This window comes from Balaenoptera musculus, chromosome 16, assembly GCF_009873245.2.
Source record: "Balaenoptera musculus isolate JJ_BM4_2016_0621 chromosome 16, mBalMus1.pri.v3, whole genome shotgun sequence".
NCBI lineage: Eukaryota > Metazoa > Chordata > Mammalia > Artiodactyla > Balaenopteridae > Balaenoptera > Balaenoptera musculus.
In genome coordinates, this window is record NC_045800.1 from 55,886,789 (window position 1) to 55,907,227 (window position 20,439).

At 52.6% G+C, this 20,439-nt stretch overlaps 1 protein-coding gene across 3 annotated transcripts in view; it reads left to right on the top strand.

The window, feature by feature from the left end:
- The first annotated feature begins 1,397 nt into the window (after window positions 1–1,397).
- The window catches only part of ZCCHC24 (zinc finger CCHC-type containing 24), a 62,445-nt gene continuing 43,403 nt past the window's right edge, over window positions 1,398–20,439 (top strand). Inside the window, exons 1-3 of one of the 3 annotated variants that reach the window (XM_036828158.1) lie at window positions 1,761–1,848; window positions 4,081–4,774; window positions 13,962–14,162. In XM_036828158.1, the coding sequence (XP_036684053.1) occupies window positions 4,544–4,774; window positions 13,962–14,162 (432 nt within the window). In that variant the 5' untranslated portion in view covers window positions 1,761–1,848; window positions 4,081–4,543. Of the gene's footprint in view, window positions 1,849–4,080; window positions 4,775–13,961; window positions 14,163–20,439 lie in introns of all 3 variants that reach the window. The other 2 variants (XM_036828157.1, XM_036828159.1) reach the window with 2 other exon arrangements.

The window sequence follows — 20,439 nt, forward strand, 5'->3', positions numbered from 1 at the left end:
TCATCATTGAAGTTCTTTCAGGTCCAAGCATCCACAGATGTGTGCCGATGCCAGTCGTGGGAGAAATCCTCATGGAGGGGGTGGCAGAGAGCTGACCCTTATGGAATATCTTCTGATTACTAAACTCAAACTGGTAAGCTCACAAACATCCCCAGAGGTGGGACAGTGACCCTCCCCATCTTACAGAAGAGAAAACAGGTTTATTCACAGAGGTTAGGTGCCACGCCAAGGCCACTCATCTGGAAGGTGGCCGAGCTGGCACTTGAACGCCCGGGGAAATGGCTCCAGAGCCAGGTTTGAGGTTGGAGAGGCGACTCCGGCCCCCTCCGGGCACCTCGCCGCTAGGTCCCTGGCGCTGGCGCAGTGCAGGTGCCCGAAGACTACCCCAGTCTGAGAGGGTGAAGTCCCCCTGGAGCTTCGGGGTGCTGGGGCGGTGAGTGACAGTCGTCTTCCCCAGCTCCCCCAGACCCATCTAGGGTCCTGGCGACCCGCAGAGGCACCGGGGTGGCCTGGGGCCGGGGGGCCGGGCTGAGGAAAAGGGCGAGAAGTGAGGCGGACCCAGAGCAGAAATAGGAGAAGAGAGAGGGGGAGGGGGAACGAGGGAAGGGGGCGGGGAGTCCTTCCTGGGACAGGAACCCAGGCCCCCCTTGGCTGAGCCGACCTGCAAAGCGATTCTGCAGATGGAAGGAATTAAGTGGGAGGGGGAGGGTCCTTCGATGATAGCGAGGAGAGGGAGGGAGATGTGTGTGTGTGTGTGCGCGCGCGCGCGCGTGTGTCTCTGGGCCTGAGAAAGGAAGGAGAGAGAGACACATCAGACTAGACGAAAGTAGAAAAGATGAGAGGCAGAGACAGAGACAGAGTCGGAGACAGATCCACAGAGAAAGACGACGAGACTGACAGACAGATGATGGACACAGGAGATGTTAGTCTGAGAGAAAGGAGAGAGTATGTGGAAGGTAGGAAAATAGGAAAAAAACCAGTGAAAATGAAATAATTGGAAAGAATTTGTAAAGAAAGAGAGACAGAAGAGAGCTGAGAGCAAAGCGAGACGGGATTGATCAGGCCCGGGCAGCACTGAGCTCCTGTAGGGTGGGGGAGCTGGGTTGGCCGCACGGAGGGGGCGGGGCCTGCGAGGGGGCCGCCCATGGGCGGGCCCGCACCGTGCTACATATGTAGATGAGCTCTCTTTCCCCGCTCACCCCGCCCCCATCACTCTATATTCAATGAGACAGCCAATGGAGAGCGAGGACGGCTCCAGGAGGGGCGGGGCCTCGGGGAACCCCACCCCGGGAGCGGCCGCTGAAGGGGTCAGAATTGAGGCAGATAGCGGTTCGTGGGGCGGGGCGGGCGGCTCGGAGGGGGCGGGCCCAAAAGTTTCCTGCCCAACTTTCGCTGCCTCCTTCCTCCGCCCGCGCGCTCTGCGGCTGCAGTTGGGGGGAGGCGGCGGCGGCGGCGGCGGCTGTGGGCTGAGCGCGGGGTGCAGGCGATCGCCGTCGGGGCTCGGGCGGCGGCAGTGGGCGCAGGCTCCCCGGTGCCCGCCCCTCCGCTCCGGGGGGGCGCGAGCGGGCGGCCGGGGGGGGGGGCCGGCACCGCCGCCGCAAAATGAGCCTGCTGTCGGCCATCGACACGAGCGCCGCCTCGGTGTACCAGCCGGCCCAGCTGCTCAACTGGGTCTACCTGTCGCTGCAGGACACGCACCAGGCGAGCGCCTTCGATGCCTTCCGGCCCGAGCCGCCCGCTGGTGCCGCGCCCCCAGAGCTGGCCTTCGGCAAGGGCCGCCCAGAGCAGCTGGGCTCGCCCCTGCACTCCAGCTATCTCAACAGCTTCTTCCAGCTGCAGCGCGGAGAGGTGGGTGCCCCTGCGCGCCCCCGCCCTCAGTCGACCGTGCCGGGCCTTTTCGTATCTGCCCGGCTCTTCCTGGCCTGGCCCCGGCCCGGCTCCGTATTGCCCGGCCCTGCTTGGCTTGGCTTCGCTTAGCTCTGCCAAACTCGCCGCCCGAAGTCCCCGGGGCGCCGGGAGCGCGTCACCTCCCCGCTGAGCCCGGCCCGGAGCTGCTCAGGCGCGGGCGGGGCCCTCCTGCCCTCTCTTCCAGCCCGGGGCGCCCTGCTCCAAGGGGACTGGGGGGGCCCGGCTGGGCGGGTGGGTTCCGGATTCTCTCCAGACAGCCGGGGCGCGGCCTGTGCAGGGAGCCCCTTCCAAGTGTCCTTCCCACGCCCAAACCCATCCCCCTCTCGGCCACCGCTGGCTGGGACGGAGAGTGTAGATTCTGCTCCGAGTTCCTCTGGAGGGGCCTAAAATCTTTTCTCCTCCGACTTCGGCGGTTCCCGATCCGAAGGGCACACTGGAGAGCAGTGACTAGCCCGGAGAATTTTTCTGCTCTTCTCACACAGGGACCCCCAGATACATCCTCCAACCGCTCGCCCTCCCCCAGCCACATAGGAAGTGGTTTTTGAGGGCCTGACCCCACAGACTGCGCTGTCCCCCGCCCTCCCAGCCTGGAAGGAAATGAAAGGGAAATCCTCTTGAGCTCTTGGGAGGGGGGCTAGATAGGGGGAGAGGTTCCAGCTGCCCAGTGCCTTCTCCAGAAACCTGGGCCGGCTGCCGTTGCAAAGTCTGCCTGTTGGGTGGATTCAGTTACAGAATCCGAGGGGCAGTGCATCTTCCCCCAGCTAGATAAATACAGATTGCCGGGACCTCCCAGCCCCTTTGAGAGGTCTTCAGAGCCTTCCCGAATACCACCCTCTCTGGCTTCAGCTGGACTTCTCCCGGGCCCCACTCCCACTTACTCCTGCCTCATTTGGGAACTGCAGACACCCTTCTGTGGCCTTCAGTCACTCTCCTTCTGGCAGCTCTCTCTGCAAAAGTGCAGGGGGAAGGGGCAGGGCAGAGGACACACATGAGGGGAACTTTCCTTCTAGACCTGGGCACACGAATTAGTTTCAGGAGAGTCAGAATACTTGATAGTTTGTGGGAGAAGGCCTGTGTATACACCAGTGTGCTGGGGATGGAGGTGGGGAAGACAGAGGGTCGCCCTTTCTGGCCCCATAATGTGTTCCCCTCTGCCATTATTGACTAGGGGAGACATGGACATGTAAATCGCTGGCCTGAGGCCTAGAGATGGGCCAATGGCAGGCAGCAGAGAGAAGGCTGGTTGACCTGTGTTGGGCTAGTCAAGCATAGCTGGGGGAGATGAGTCTGGAAAGCACTCTTTGGTGCCAGGCGAGAGCATTTGTATGCCAGAGCTCTTTGTAAACTGTAAAGCACTCTCTCCACGTGAGGAATTGTTCTTGGCTGGGAATCGTTCTTTCTTGTAAGAGACTTTGCCGCCTCTTCAGGGAATGGCTTCTGTGACCAAGGGCTTTGGAGGACGGTGCCTGGGTCTTGTCAGTTGTTTGTTCTCTTACCAAACATTTGTTGAGCTCCATGTGGCCCCCTGGGGATTCCGCCAGAGTCTCGTGGGGGCCCCAGATTAGAAGACAGACCCATGTGAAGGGTGGGTGGTTTCATGGGGGTCCTGTGGGAGCCCAAAGGCAGGAGGGTGACCATGACTCACAGGTCAAGTGAGAGTCCGTCCCCTAATCAGCCTCTACTGGCTTCCCTCTGCTCCCACCCTATGGTGGCCTTGTTCCACCATGTGGGTCTCTGCTAAGATGGCCTGGGAGTTTGGGGCCATCAGGAGTCCCCTGTGAGGGTAGGCTGTTGTGCCTCCTCTTGGAAATTTCTGGCATCCAGGATCCCACCCAAGTCTCAGTGAGACCTGCCTTCTGTCACTTCACTGCTGTTTACCTCGATGTCCTCATGAAGAGGCACATTCCTTTGCTGGGGCCACTGTAGAAGGAGCTGGTAAAGGTTATCTAGAGCAGTGGTGGAAAAAAGTCTCTCATGGTCTGACTTTGGAGGAACCCTCGTCTCTGTCTGGGCCTCAGTTTACCTACCTGTAAAATGTAGTCTCTGCTCTCCCCCAGGGGGATGTGTATGGGATTTGAGAGCTGTACAGGAGAGGATGTGCCTACAGACAGGCTGGGTTAGGGAGGTAAGAGGGGCTTCTTCTATGCTAATGGGCCAGTGGCTTCCTTGCAGGGGCTGGAGGACTGTGCCTGTTGACTTCCGGAAGACTCTCTTGGCTTCAGACTCACTCGCTCTCACCCCCCACCCGCTTTGCCTCCTAAACCCTCTTGAAGCCCCAGCTGTGCTCCTGGGGACAGGCCTTTCCTGTGTCCAGGGCTTAGCTGGTGACCTAATATGGCTCCAAAATAGCAACTGGTTGAGAAGACAAGAAAAAATACCCCCCACCTGAATGCCACCAAGGGGCTTGTTGGACAGGAAGCAAGTCGTGTGTGGGCTGGAGGGGACTCTACGAAGGGACCCAGGGGCCCAGGAGCGTCGCCATTCTGTGCAAAGCCTGGCAGGCCTGGTGGTAGTGCCTGCGGATGTGACTTGCATGCTGACCGCTGACCACGGCCTGTCTGCACCGGTCCCTGTGCCAAGGGCCCACCCCCTCCCGCACCACCCCAGGCTGCTCCCACCACAATAGCAAAACACCATGAATGCAGCTGGGCTTTGGGCGGGGGGAGGTGTGAGGACATGGGGGCACAGAAGCCCATTGTGCCCCGGAACCTCAGCTCTGGAAGCTGAAGATAAGCCAAGGGTTCTGAGTGGAACACTGGCCCTGGGAGCAGAGAGGGAGATGGCAGAGTTCATGGGCAAAGTGCAGGAGCAGACACCAGGATGCGGCTTGGATGCTTGTGCGGACTCCTTGGCGTCTCAGTTTGTGGTAAGGCTGCCAGGCCAAAGCACACACAGGTACTCTGCGCAGTTTTTTAAAAGGCCTCTGGGTCTAGAAACCGGGCCCTGTGAACCCCTCTTTCAACCCCTGATCTGTGGCAACAACTATATGTCTTTGGAGGGAAACTTGTGAGGCCCTTGGCTGAGCCCTTCCTGTCTCTCTCCAAGTATCTAAGGAAGCCAGATCTTAGAGGGAGTGGGGGGTGGGTGGCATGGGGGGGTTCTTCCCTGCCAGGCTTTGTTTGGAATTTAAATTCACAGCAGTGTGGGGACTGTGGGACTCCACCTCCAGAAAAGTAGAGTTACCCCATGTTGAGCATTAGCTCTCAGGAACCTCAGAGGGATGCCGAGAGCCCCTCCCGGGTAGTCCCTGTACCCCCTCAAAGGAGATGTAGCTATCCCACTCCAGGTCAGATGCTTAAGGCAACTGTTTTCTTTCCCTCTTCCTCCAGGGCCAGATGTGGCTTGAAGATGTGGCCCTACTGTCAAGTGATACTTTGTGGAGGTTGTGGAAAGGGCTTTGGGGTCAAATACATTTGGGAAACATAGCGTACTGTCCTTCCCTTGGAAACGCACCATGCTAACACAGTAAAGGCTCTGAGAAGTCCTGCAGTACAAAACCTGCTAAACTTTCTTCTTCAACCCAACATTTTGCATACCTGTTTGACTGGATTACATTTTTGGCACAGGACACATGCCAGTGTTCTTCTGAACATCTCCAGGCTCAGAGAATGCTCTGTCAAAGCAGACCTCTTTCCTCAAACCGTAGGAGGCTCTTCCTGGAGCTGTTAACCCAGTTGCCCTCCTGGGTCCCAGTACTATCTTCTGTAGCACTGAGGACACCCTCCTCTTTGCAGCTCTGGTCTCATTGGAGATTTGAGAACAGCAGCAAAGGTCTCATGAGGCTTACCAGACAGGGCTTCAGGCTCCGGCACACACAGGGCTGTTAGAACCCATACCGGGGTGACCGCAGTGTCCTGCTTTAAAAGGTTCCCAGGTATTAGGGACTGTGCTCTCCCCAGGTGCGGCTGAGCTGAGAGGCTGCCTGGAAGTGTAGAACAAAGCCACATATCTGCTCGAGGGTGGGAGTTTGCCTCGCTGGGGCTGAGTGGGCTTCAGGAACTGAAATTTGTTCCCAGCAGCCTTTGTGGTCTGTGTGGGGCGGTGGGGGGCAGCCCCAGGGCCTGGGAGGAATGGCCATTCCAACCCAGCTGGGAGCTTGGGAGGATGCCCAGCTCCCTCTGGCCAGCCCTGGAAAGCTGAGCTCTGAGTCAGGCAAGGGGGACCATCGTTCGCGGGCCTGTTGGCTGAGGTGGTCTGACCCTCCCTCCATCAAATTAAATTGGCTGGGCGGGCCTGGACTCAGAGGGGAGACCACACCTCGTGGACCATCTGAGTCAGGTGGGAGGGAGGGAAGCAGGCAGCATTAGTAATAAGGAATTAGCAGCGGCAGAGAGCCAGGCTCTGTCAGCACCAAGAGAAGGGCCCTGTGGAGAAGACGGCCCTTGAGTAGCATCTCTTACTCTTGGTGGTGCTTTATTCTTGGCATCTTTTTCTTCGTGGCTCCCATTTTACAGAAGAGAAAACAGGCCTGGCAAGTCACCCAGCAAGACAGTGGCAGAGCTAGATCTAGCAGTCTTCTCCATCCCACCTACAGTCATCTCTGTGGCTCGTCCAGCTGGTGCGGTTGGCTTTCGCCTGGATGCTTCACTGGACGCCAGTGCAGGGCAAGCAGTAACCAGGGTGTTCTGTCAAGCCTCAGTGTCTTGGATGTTTTGTCCCCGATCTCAAACCTTCTGAGGAGTGGTAGGCATTGGTCATGGGTTCTGGGTTTCCTGTCATGTCCTTGCTCCAGGATGGGGCTCTGTGGGATGTGAGTCCAAGGGTGGCCTGGCTTGGGAGAGGCAAAGGAGATGGACACTGAGCACTTCCTAGCACTCCTGTCTCATAGCATCCACTGCGTGCCGCAAACCCATTGTGCAGATGAGGAAACTAAGGCTCTTCAAGAGGAGGAAGATAGAGTTAGGGACGTCTCAGGATGCTTGGTCTGTCATGTATGTGTGTGTGTGTGTATATGTGTATGTGTGTATGGTGGTGATGTATAATCTTTTTTTTTTTAAGTTGTTTATTTTTGGCTGTGTCAGGTCTTAGTTGCGGCACGTGGGATCTTTTGTTGCAGTGTGCGGGCTCTTCGTTGTGGCCCTCGGGCTTCTCTCTAGTTGTGGCGCATGGGCTTCTCTCTAGTCGTGGTGCGTGGGCTCAGTAGTCGTGGCATGTGCGGGCTTAGTTGCCCCGTGGCATGTGGGATCTTAGTTCCCTGACCAGGGATCGAACCCACATCCCCTACATTGGAAGGCAGATTCTTAACCACCGGGCCACCAGGGAAATCCTAGGTGTTGTATAATCTTTATTCTGTCCTTCTCTGGCCATACTGGTCCACTTGAGGTTTCTGAAAACACCAAGCGCTCCCATTCCTCTAAGCTTTTGCACTTGCTGTTGCTTCTACTGCTTCTAATGCTATTGACTGTCCCTGTATAACTGACAGATTCCAACTTACTTCTTTATGGCACCAGTGGATGTCTCTTCTCTGAAGACTTTACCTCGCTGTCATGGCGAGCACACCTCCCTCCAGCTTCCATGTCCCATGATAGATGAGTGGTACATCCTTCTGGTAAAGCATGTCTTAACAATCGGTATTTCTGTGAAACATGTACCATATGTGTCTGTCTCCATAGCTACATTTCAACACTCTGAGAATAGGAATCCTGTCTTTCTCCATTTCGTAATCACAGCATCCGATGCTTAGTCAGTGCCTGGGACAGACTAGGTGCTCAGTTAACATTCACTAGGTGAATGGGTGGATGGATGACTTGGACTCTCTCCTCCTCTTCCTTCCCCAGACTTGTGACTATTGTGAATGCTTTCCTCAGTCTCTTAACCTCTTGTTTTATCGCACAGAAGAAGTGTTTATGGATTGCTTGATAAATTTTAAAGAGCTGACTTGGGAGTCATGAAACCCTATCCCTAGAGATTGGGTCCCAGCAGAAGCTTAGGTGTGCTAACAGTTCTTGACCTTCTTTGGCTATGGACCTCTCTGAGAATCTGAAAGCAGCTCGAATTCCTCTCCTCAGCGCCATGCACATAGCACACAAGTACATGCACACGCAGAACTCACATTTGCATGTAATTTCAAGGGGATCATGTCAACAGTGGATCCCAAATCCAGGCCCCCTACTGTAGAAGCTGCAAGCCTCAGTGGTACCCCAGACTGGCTAAATCTTAGGGACCTCTAGTCCTCTAGTTCTTGGATCCATGCTTTCTGCTTTGATTTAGTGAGTATATTCTAGAAGCGAGAGGCAGCCTGGTCCCCAGTGCTTATGCTCTAGCTGGGCAGCAGGCACATGGTTGTGAAACGTGAACACCTACCAAGTGAGTGATGACCTGGGGGGGAGCAGGAGGGACTGAGTGGGGATGGGGAGCCTCCCCTGTGTCTGTTCTGCTCTGTCCTGCTGCCACTGTGCTCCTCCATCCCCTGGTCCTTTCTTTCCCCATTTCTCTCTCCCAACTCCCCCTACCAAGAAGAACACAGCCTGCTTATTTAAATTTGAATCTCTCATCAAGCTCTGGCTGTGTCCGGGGAATTGTGTTTTGCATGCCCCGGGTGAATGGGACTCTAGGAGGCAATGGTGCCCTTGGGGGTCCCGAGTGGGGGGATTGCCACCTCTCTCACGGTCGACCCTGCCACCTTCTTGGCCCACAGGTCAGCTTTGGACCTTGGAAACAGGAGCAGAGCTGGGGTCTGACTGTGGCTAGGGAAACCCTCGGTCCAGGTGTGGCTTCACTTTCCCATCGGCCAGCTCCAGCCTTGACAATGGCTGTCTCCTTCTGTCCCTGCGCCCAGCCCACATCCGCCCCTGCTTGTGTGTATAGGATGTGTTTGTGTTTGACCCTGCGGGCCGGAGCCCCAGATAGACCCCAGCGGGTAGAAGAAGTGCAGATCTCTTTGGAGAAGGGGTAGACTCATTTGTGAGATGAATGGTTTCTTGTCCCAAAGAGAGGAGTGTGGGTGTGTATGTGTGTGCACGTGTGTGCGCGCGTGTGCGTGTCTGTGTGTGTGTATGGGGGTGGCTTTTGGGGATAAGAAAGCAGTTGTTCAGCTGATGAAAGAGCCCCCACAGAGCTGAGGACTAGGACCAGAGAATTCCTCCTCCAGGGCCGTCTCAGGCCCAGGGGCAGCAGGACTCAGCATTTGCTTTGGACAGACCTCCTTGGACGCTGCCCACTGCCACTGCCATGACCTTCCCTGCTGTGCTGCTCCCGCCTCTGCCTGCTGACCCTCTTCTCTTCTTGCACCTATCGCTTCTCCCTCTGGGCTGCCCTCGGAAGCTTCTGCCCACCTGCCCTAACTCCTGCCTCCCCCCCTCCCACTGTGCCCTGTTTCTGTCCTGGGGAGGCAGCCAAGGGGGAGCACAGCTTGTCAGGTTGAGTCAGCCCTGGAAATCTCCACTTGTGTATCCCAAACCCCTCAACAGAACCACCAACCCCGGGGCCCAAGCCCCGCAAGCAGCCCAGAGAAGCTGGTGCCTCACCTTGCCAGGGCTGAGGGGCTTGGCCATGTGATGTCACAGGGCCTCTGTGCCAAGGAGGATGGTCCCCGCCAGGTGTTTTACGCTGGGTCCCCTTCCTGTAGGGGGAACCAAGCCTTGGAGGCCATTCGGGGGCTGAAATATAACAGGCCAGCAGATCTGGGTGTGACTGTCCTCTTAGCCACGTGCTGGCTGTGTTTCCTTGGGCAAGTTACTCAGCCTCGCTGAGCCTCAGTTTCCAGTTCTATAAAATAGGACCAATAAGGCCCATCCAAACAGTGTTCTTGCCAGGGATGAGACTAAGAAAGGGAAAGGATCCAGTCAAGTATCTAACACAAGTAGGATGAGAATAAACTATAGTATCTTCCCATCTAACTTTCTCCAACAGCCAAGCCAGAACCTTGGAGGAGTTCCAGCAATGGACAGGAATCTGATGCTTTGTTCCCCACATGTGGCATAAGGATCCCACGCTTCCTACTAGCTGCTGGGGTCACTGACCCAGGGGGGAAGGAGGGGTGGTTTCTTCCCCCAGGCTGGTGATCTGGGCCCAGATAACCCAGAGCCACACACTAGTGGGGCTGCCCACAACCACTGCCCAGAGCAGCTGAATCTGAGGTGAGATCACCCTCCGACTTAGTCCGTGGGAGCTCAGAGACCCTGACCTAAATCCTTCAAGGTGTTGGGGCATCCATACCCTCATCTGTCAAGTGGAGCTCCCTTCCCGCCTGTGATTATTGCACACAGGACAGTCATGGGCGTAGGGAACAGAAACAGTCTGGTCTCTGGGGCAACGGAGGGTTGCAGAATCTTTGCCTTCGGGGATGTCCAGCCTTGTGGAGAGATGAGGAGGTATCACCATGTAAAGAGATTAGAGAAAGACATCAGAGCCCCTTCAGGCAAGGGCAGGGGAGTCACAGGGTGGTCCCCACCCCAGCCTGCAGCACAGGGCTATGGCCGGGAGGTCGGGAGGCCCCTGGAGGGGGCTGGGGACTCTGTGGCCAGTGGGGCCTCAGTAGCACCTGAACCTGTGCTTTTCACACCGTCCCTTGGAGCCCAGGCCTGAGCAAGAAGAAGGGGTGGGTTCAAGGCCACACCACTAGAGTTAGAGCCATGGCCAAGAGCCCGGTCCTGGAGGGGTTTGGATCCAGAGTGGGCATCCCAGGGGTGGACAGCAAGTGCAGGCCTGGAGGGAAAAGAGCGGTTGCTGGTGGGACACTAAGGGGAGTAGCCTCGTTGTTGCAGAGTTAGGGGCTGACTGATGAAGGGGAGCCCTGCCCAGCCTTGCCCTCCAGCTACAGACGGCAGGACTTGGGAGAGATGGTGCCTTCGTGGATGAAGTGCCCTCTGTGGACCAGGCTCTGGGGGCATCTTTCAGTACCTGGAGTCTGGACCTTGAAGAAGCAGGCTGGCAGGGATCATCAAGTTTGCCCTCCTTCCCTGGTCCATGTTACATTTTACACGTGGGAAACCCAAAAGGCCAGGGCCCCGGCTCCACAGACAGAGGGAGGGAGCTCTGTGTGTCCTGGCCTCTGCTCTGGCCAGTCCCCACAGGCCGTGGAAACGTCCAAGAGACCAACTTGCCTTTCACCTCCATGGCCCGAGCTCCTCGGGGCTTCGGAGAGGAAACAGCTTGCTGCCCCACCTGCCCGTCCAGCCGGCCGGCAAGCAGGACTCCTGGCCCTTAGGCCTGGCTGTGTGCTCTGGTCTGTGCCCCCGGGCCTCGCTGGACCTCAGTTTCTCCATTGTAACTTGAGAGTGAGGTTGGGTCAGTTGACTGTTCCGCCTTTCGTCCTTTCGTGGTGTCGTCTTGAATGGTGGCCGGGGGAAGGGAGCTGGAGTGCCGTGACGGCCAGGCCAGAGCACACAGGTCGGCGATGAGGGGAGCTCTGGCTTCGCTTCTCTGACCCGCAGCTGCCTGTGTGACCCTCCTGAGGGGCAAAGCTGTGCCCCATCTGAGGCTATGGGGGGGGGATGTCAAGCTGCCGGGGAGAGGACAGCCTGCTCGGAGGCCTCTGGCTGCCCAGGGATACCCACGGGGCCACCCGTGGGCAGGGTTGTGTGGCCACAAGATGGGGGAGAGGTTTTTTCAGGGTGTAATTAGTGCTCTTCTGGCACCCACCAAACTTCCCCTTCCTCTTGACAAGTTGCTGCCAAAACAGCCCTGATTCCTGTGGACTTGCTTAAATCTTATCCAGAAAAAAAAAAAAGAAAAGAAAAGAGAAAAAAAATAAGAGGGTTGTTATTTGTGAAATTGCATTTCCCAGCCATGCGGGTGAGTCACACCATTTGGAGCTTCAAGTTTCTTGTTTGGATGAACTTTTCTCTGGGAGGCTGGGGCGATACTGCCCTCCCCCACACCAGTTCTGGTGGGGAGAGGTCTAGAGACAAGCTAAGGAGAGACCTTGATAGTTGGAAAGTCCAGGTGCTCCCAAGGCCAGGTAGGGCTGGACAGGCTGTACCTGAGCTGCCCCAGGGGAGCTTTAAAATGCAGACTTGGGCTTCGGGGAGTTAGTGTTTAACAGGGACAGAGTTTCAGTTTGGAATAATGAAAAATTTCTGGAGATGGATTGTGGTGAGGCTTGTACGATAAAGGATGTGACTGTACTTAATGCCACTGAACTGCGCACTTAAAAATTGTTAAAAGGGTAGGTTTTATGTAATGTATATTTTACTGCAATGAAACAATGCAGTAGATTTTGGGCCCTCATTCCTAGGTGGCTGCTTTGGTAGGTCTGAGGTGGGGCCCAGAAAACTGTATTTGTTAAAAGTGTCCCAGGCCATTCAATACAAGGCTGGACACACTCATCTAATCTGTAAAATGGGGACAGTGACATAGGGCTGTGGTGAGCGTCAGCTATCTTAACACGTGTAACGTTTCCAGCACCAGGGACATTAGAGTGCTCAGTATATGTTACTATTATCATCTAATCCCACTTCCTTTGGGACCCTCCCCACATCCTTTAAGGTTGTCCAGTCTTGGCTCGCATGCCTCCAGGGATGGGGGACCCTCTGCCTTTCAGGATGGACCATCTGGGGCTATCTAAGAGCTGGAGAGTTGCCCTCAGACTTGATGCAGGTTTGTGTGGGATCTTCCACAGTGGCCCTGGGCAGTGGTAGAGCAGAGATGGTCATTAGGACCCTTTGAGTTCATTGCCCAGTCACTGCAAACTGACTGTGTGTTGGGCCTGGCTGCCCTGGATGTGGTGTCTCTGTCTTTCCTTCCAGATCCCAGGCTGTGGTCCAAACCTACATGGGAGAGAACAGAGGTCCAGAGAGGGAAAGGGCTGGCCCAGGGTCACATAGCAGGGTGTCCAGGGAGCCAAGAAGAGTGAGGGCTGTGTCCTCTAGGGAGGAGTGCCAGACCCCCAGAGGCGTACATGTGTGAGGGGTGGGATCTGTCCTGGTTGGACGAGGGGTGTCTGATCCCCTGGGGCCAGCTCTCAGCTCACCTCCCTCCCTTCCCACACTGAGGGGACACAGAAAGCACTGTCCCTAACCCGGGCTCCTTCTGTCCCATCTTTGTAAGGGAGCCTGAGGCAACTTCCTCTCAGTGGCTCTCCTCCCCTGTGAGCCTGGGGACCCCCAAGAACAAGGCTGTGTTGTCTCTCCAACAAGGCTCCCCAAGGTCTGTAGTTCACTGCTGGGGTTCTTGGGCACCTTAGCTGGGGCCAGGTGTGCCCAAGCCCCGTGCCCAGGTATGTCATCAGCCTCCTGGGGAAGCTGCCTCTTTCCAGCCTTGGCCTGGTCCCAGGAGAGGGGCCCATGGCCATTCCCTGCCAGCCTCACCGCAGGCCCCACCTTTGCTAAATTCCAGTGTGCCCGGCCGCCCAGAGCCCGTGACTCCTATAAATAGACGCTGTATACACCAGGAGGGGGCCTGGGCCGCGTCTGCTTTGAAGCCAGGCAAGACATCTGGTTCCTGTCAACTGGAGGTGGGAGAGGTGAGAGAGGTGGGCCACTTCCTCCCCGGGCTTCCAGAGAGCTGGCCTGGGCCGGGACGAGGGCTCCCCGGAACACAGTGTGCACAGGCCTCGGGCTGCAGGAGACCAGACAAAATGCTGGACTTCAGTCTCCTCTTCTGTATGATGGAAACAATGCTGTGAGCTGATATCTCAAGTCACCCCACTAGGACGTGGCAGAGCCCCGGCTCTAACAGGTTGCTTTCTGCCGTACGTCTTACCCCTGGCAGTGTGTAGAGAACTAATGATCATCGTCATTACCATCACCATATACTGAGTGCTTCCTCAGCGCCCGGCAGGAAATAAAGGGCTTTACATTCTTGGCCTCACGTTAGCCTCATAGAAACCCTTGGAGGTAGCTATCGTTATTCCCATTTACCGGATGGGGCCACTGAGGCCCCGAGTGGTTAACTGGCTTGTCCTTGGATGCACAGCTAGAGGTAGGACTTGAATGCAGCCTCCAGGGAGCTGGAGCCCGCAGGCGGCTGAAGGGTCACTATGAATTCATGTGTGTGTGTGCGCGTGCGTGTGCGTGTGCGTGTGTGTGTACGGGCCTGTGGAAGTTCCCAGGAGGCCAGAGCGGCGCAAGGGGCCAGGCCTCCAGAGCCCTCACAGCCTCTGTCCCCTGCAGGCCCTGAGCAGCAGCGTGTACAAGAGCGCCTCGCCCTACGGCTCCCTCAACAACATCGCCGACGGCCTCAGCTCCCTCACCGAGCACTTCTCCGAGCTGACCCTCACCTCTGAGACCCGCAAGCCCAGCAAGCGGCCCCCGCCCAACTACCTGTGCCACCTGTGCTTCAACAAAGGACACTACATCAAGGACTGCCCCCAGGTAAGGCAGCCCGGCCCCGGTGGGGCTCAGGGCCCCTGCTGACCTGTGGCCCGGCCTCCGTGGGTAGAGCAGGCGGAGTAGTCCCCCCAGGGCCCCTTCGGCGAGCGCCTGGCCCCGTGGCTGCTGGTCGCCACCTTTTTGTCCCCTCTGGTTTTTCTGAGGTAGGCTGGCTGGTATGGACGGGACAGAGCCCCCAGCTTGGTGCTGCACTGGCCGGTCAGCAATCTGGGTGGGGGACCCCAGAATGAGGTTCTGGGCCTTGGAGTCCCCCCAGTCGTCCTGCCGAGGTGGGTCCTGTTACCGTGGGGCAGGAGGGGGCCAGCAGCGTCTTCACAGCTCTCCCGAGAGCCCGCCGCCTCCCGCTCACAGGGAAGGAATGTGGGCTCTGGGCCAGGGATCCAGATGTGCGCCCCCTCCCCCAGGCCCCGCCTCTGCCTCCTCTGCAGCCTGCTCCCCTGAGGGGGAGGGGGCGCCCTGCCCGCGCCCTGTGCCCCCGGGATAGGTCTAGGTGAAGGCCTCGGGCACCGTGGGCTGGGTGTCGCTCCCTTGGTGTGGGAAGAGGGTCGGGAGACCGAGGCGTTCAGGAGCAGCCCCGTCTCTCACCCGGTGCTTTGCCACGACAGGGTGGGGCTCCGGGGGGCAGACCCCACTCACCAGGCGACCCTGACTCTCTGACCAACATGGCTGTGGAATCCTGGGACGAGAGAGGTTAAGAGTTGTGTTAAATACCATACGAGATTATCAGTGATTTTTTTTTCCCTATTGTTTTTTTCATACTTTCCACTGTTTTTAGAACGTGGTACTACTTTTATTTTGTACGTGTAATGGAAATGGAATCCTGGAAACTCAGAAAATCCGTGTAGTCTTGACCTCCAGATGTTGGCAGCCGAGGGTGTGGCTGGGCAGGGCTGGGTCCCTCCAGGACCGGCGGGAGGTCGAGGTGCGATTGCCAATCACCGCTCTTCTCAGAAATGACCGTGCCATGCCTCAGGTCCTTGGCTACTTCAAGTACGGCCGGCCACAGCTGCATCAGTGTCGCCCCAGAGCTTGTTAGAAATGCAGAATCTCAGGCCCAGCCCAGAACTGTGTTCTAGTAAGATCCCCGGTGATTCAGCCGGTGACCTCAGCCCTCCCCCCAGCCCTGGCCAAGAGAGGCCCACCCACCCTGGACCCACTGATGGGCTGCCCTCCAGATCCGCACTCCCCTGTGCCCTGTCTACCCTCAGTATACACAGTAAGCAAGGGGCCCTTTGCATGAGGAGATCCTGGCAGAGGGTGAGGATCTGGTTGGCGCTCAGAGATGTGCCCACGGCCCACCCAGTGAGCCTTCCCCAGCTGAGCCGCCAGCACAGGGGCTGTCAGCTCTCAGGCACTCTGCCTACAGGGCAGAGCAGAACTCCACCAGGTTTAAGGAGGAGACAGGCAGTGTGCTAAGTGCTCTCCAAGCATTTCATTCAACGCTCACTTCTGCCTGGTGTGCTAAGTGCTTTTAATAGCCTCCTGTTACGGGATGCTTTGTGTGAGTGAAGGTCTCACACTGGACCATCAAGCCAGTCACTGGAGGAGTGGAGATTTCAACCCCGCAGGCAGGTGACGCTCAGACATAAGCAGGGGCTCTCAGGGGCTCTGAGGAGGTGTGCTCGTGCTGGGCAGACAGCCTGGGAAAGCTTCCAGGAGGAGAGGGGCTTGAGTGGGGCTGGCAGGTTGATGGGACAAGGGTGACCAGTATCCAAAGGCAACAGATGATGAGTCAGAGGTGGAGGGATGGCGAAGGTGCGTGTGTATTTGCGCACGCGCTGCGCTCTCCCAGACGGGCCAGAGCTCTTCCCAATGTGAGGGGTAGGAGGGTCCCTCTCCTAGGTGCCTCTCACTTTCTAGCACTGTGCTAACCACGGTCCTTCCTTTATGTGCGTTACACAGTGTGTTCGCTTATCCTGTGCAGGGCTCTTAACTCTGTGGCCGAAGTAGGAGTAATAGCCCCATTTTACAGTTGGAGAAACAGAGTCTCAGAAAGGTGACGTGCTGAGGAGAGGGCAGAACCCTGGTCTTGGGGCCTCGGTGCTCTTTGTTTCCTTGAGCATCCACACCACTCCAGGCTGAGACTTCCATGGCCTGTGGAGCCTGTTTCTGCCTTGAGCTGGTAGAGCCCCTCTTCCGGCCCCATCTCAAACTTGATTCTATCCGGGATTCCTGCAGACCCAAGGATCTCCCTTCACTCTTCATGAGGGTCACCATCCGTAAAACGAGGCTAGTGAGAACGCTAACACAGAGGACTGCTGTGAGGACTCAACGAAGTAATGCATGAAAAGTGCTTAGCACAATGCCTGGCACACAGGAAGCACTCAGTAACTGTTGGCCAGTATTATTTTTGTCTCCCTTGCGTCACAATGCAGAGTGCACATACTTAGATAAGTATTTTAGCAGGCTGGAATATGATTGGATGCTCCTCACCCCTCACCTGACCGCAAGCCCCAGGGACAAGTGCTGGGCTAGATTCATCTCTGCCAGCCCAGGTACCATAAAGTACAGCAGGTGCTTAGTACAAGTCTTCCTGAATGAAGGAACAGGTGGAAATCTTTGTTTCAAATGAACTATTATGTAAGAGCTCAGCATTTATAATATTTAAAAGTGAAATGCTTATTTTTGGTAACAGCTTTAATGAGTTGTAATTCAACCATTTACAATATACACGTTGATGATTCTTAGTATATTCACAGAGCTGTGCAACCATCACCACAATCAATTAAAGAACATTTTTGTCACCTCAAAAAGAAACCTCATACTCTTTAGCTATCACCCTCTGAACCCCCCATCTCCTAACAACCACTAATCTACTTTCAGTCTCTGTAGATTTCCCTATTCTGGACATTTCATATAAATAGATTCATATAATACGTGGTCTTTTGTCACCGGATTCTTTCACTTAGCGTATCGTTTTCAAGGTTCATTCATGTAATAACATTTATCAGTTCCATGATTCGGGAAGTATTCCATCCTGTTTTATTTTCTGGAAGAGTTTGTGGAGAATTAATATAAATTCTTCTTTAAATGGTTGGTGGAATTCACCTGTGAAGCCATCCGAGCTTGGGCTTTCTTCTGTGAGTAGATGTTTTTTATTACTAATTGAATCTCTTTATTTGTTATGGGTCTATTCTGATTTTCTATTTCTTCTTGAGTCAGTTTCTGTAGCTTGTGTATCTCTAGAATTTGTCCATTTCATCTAAATTACCTAATTTATTGGCATACAGTTGTTCATCATATTCTCTTATAATCCTTTTCATATTGTTTTATAGTGTCCCCCTCTTTCACTTCTGATTCTTATAATTTGAGTCTTCTCTCCTTTTTTTATTGGTCATTCTAGCTAAAGTTTTGTCAACTTTGTTGACTTTTTAAAGAACCAACTTTTGGTTTAGTGGATTTCCTCTATTGTTTTTCTATTCTTATTTCCTTACTTTCTATTCTAATCTTTTTAAAAATTGTGGCAAAATACATATAACGTAAAATTTACTATTTTAACCATGTGTCAATGAACACAGTTCAGTGGCATTAAGTACATTCACATTGTTGTGCAACCATCACCACCATCCATCCCCAGAACACTTTTTATCTTGCAAAACTGAAACTCTGTACCCATTAAGCAATAATTCCCTCCCCTTCCCTCCCCCAACCCCTGGCAACTATTATTATACTTTCTGTCTCTAAGAATTTCACTACTCTAGGTACCTCATATAAATGGAATCATACAGTATTTACCCTTTTGTGACTGGCTTATTTCACTTAGCATAATGTCCTCAAGGTTCACTCATGTTATAGCATGTGTCAGAATTTCCTTCCTTTTTGAAAGCTAAATAATATTCCATTGTGTGTGTGTATCTGTGTGTCTGTGTGTATGCCTCATTTTGTTTATCCATTTATTCATCAGTGGACAACTGGATTGTTTCTACCTTTTGGCTATTGTGAATAATGCTGCTATGAACATGGGTGTACAAATATCTCTTTGAGTCCTGCTTTCAATTCTTCACTCTAATCTTTATTATTTCCTTTCTTTAGCTTGCTTTATGTTTAGTTTGCTCTTCTTTTTCTAGTTTCTTGAGGTGGAAGGTTAGGATACTGATTGTGCATCTTTTTTTTTTTAATTAAATGTGGGTGTTTATAGCTATAAATTTTCCTCTGAGCTGCACCCCATAAGTTTGGTATGTTGTATTTTCATTTTCATTTATCACAGGGTATTTTCTGATTTCCCTTGTGATTTCTTCTTGGACCCACTGGTTATTTAGGAGTATGTTGTTTAATTCCACATATTTGTGAGTTCCTCAGATATCTTTTTTTTTTAATGATTTCTAGTTTTATTCCATTGTGGTTGGAAAACATACTTTGTATTATTTCAGTGCTTCTAAATTAATTGTGATTTGTTTCATAGCCTAGAACTTGGGCTGTCCTGGAGAATGGTTCATGTGCACTTGAGAAGAAAGTATTCTGCTATTATTGGGTGGAGAATTCTATAGATGTCTGTTAGGTCTAGTTGGTTTATAGTGTTGTTCATGTCTTCTGACTTCTTGTTGATGTTCTGCCTAGTTCTATTGTAAATTATTGTAAATAGGGTTATTGAAATCTGTATTATTGTTGAATTGACGATTTTTTCTTCAGTTCTGTCGGGTTTTGCTACATGTATTTTGATGCTCTGTTATTAGGCACATATATGTTTATAACTGTTGTATTTCCCTGATGGAGTGATCCTTTTACCATTATAAAATGTCCCTCTTTATCTCTAGCAACATTTTTTGTTTTAAAGTCTATTTTGTCTGATATTAGTGTAGCCTGCTTTCTTATGGTTGCTGTTTACCTGATATAGCTCTTTCCATCCTTTTACTTTCAATTCATTCATAGCTTTGGATCTAAACTGTGTCTCCTGTAGACAGCATATAGTTAGATCTTGTTTTACTTTTTGTCCAGTCTGACAATTCCTGCTTTTTGTTCGGGTTGCTTAATCCATTCACATTATTAATAATGCTATTGTTAATGCTCTTTTCATATATGCTATTATTAATATAGTTGGATTTAGGTCTGCCACTTAACTTTTTGATTTTGAAATTGCTCGTGTCTTTTTTGTCCCTCTGTTCCTCCTTCACTGCTTCCTTTTGCATTAAGTGATAATTTTCTAATGTAACCTTTTAACTTCTTTAATTATTTTTTCTCCATTTTTAAAAGCTATTTCCTTAATGGTTGCTCCAGGGCTTATCTTATACCTCTTAACTCATCAGAATGTGCTTCAGATTTATACTAACTTAACTCCAGTGAGAAATGTTACTTAACTCCAATATAGAAATGTAACTCCTTTGTAGCTCTATACTTTTTTCCTTGTTCTTGTGGCATTATCGTTTACATATTACATCTATGTATGTTACAAATTCAACAATACTTGTTATAATTATTACTTTAGTTAGCTTTATGTGTTTTAGAGAAGCTGGGAGAAGAAATGAGAGCAATTATATATCCATAGCTTATGTCATATTAGCCTCCTTATTTCCCATTTCCAATTCTTATCATTTGTTCCTGTGGATTCAAGTTACCACTTGGTGTTCTTTCCTTAGCCCAAGACAGATTTTCTCCCACCCACCTCCTTTGTGCTATTATTGGCAAATGTACTACATTTCTGTGTTATAGGACAAATAATACAATTATATACATATTGTTTTATAAATTGCTTTTTGAATCAGCTAAGAGAAGAAAAGAAATATGCACTTATACTGTCTTTTACAATTACATAATCACCTTATCAGTGCTCCTTGTTTTTTTCATGTGTATTTACATTACTCTCTGAGGTCCCTTACTTTCAGCCTGAAGAACTTCCTTTAGTATTTCTTGAAAGATTGGTGTGCTAGCGATGAATTCTCTGTTTTTGTTTACCTGAGAATGTCTTTATCTCACTTTCATTTTTTAAAGATTTCTTTGTTGGGTATAAAATTCTTGGCTGACAGATATTTTTAAATTTGAGCACATTAAATATGTTATCCCACTGCCCTCTGGCCTCCATTGTTTCTGATGAGAAACCAGTTAATATTATTGGAAATCCATCATAAATGACATGCCATTTTTCTCTTGCTGCTTTCAAGATTTTCTCCTTGTTTTAGCTTTCAGCAGTTTTACTATGATGTGTCCATTTTTGGATCTCTTCATCTTTATCATACTTGGCGTCTGTTGAGCTGCTTGGATGCGTTGATTAACATTTTAAATCAGATTTGGGAAGTTTTCAGCCATTATTTCTTTGAATAACTTT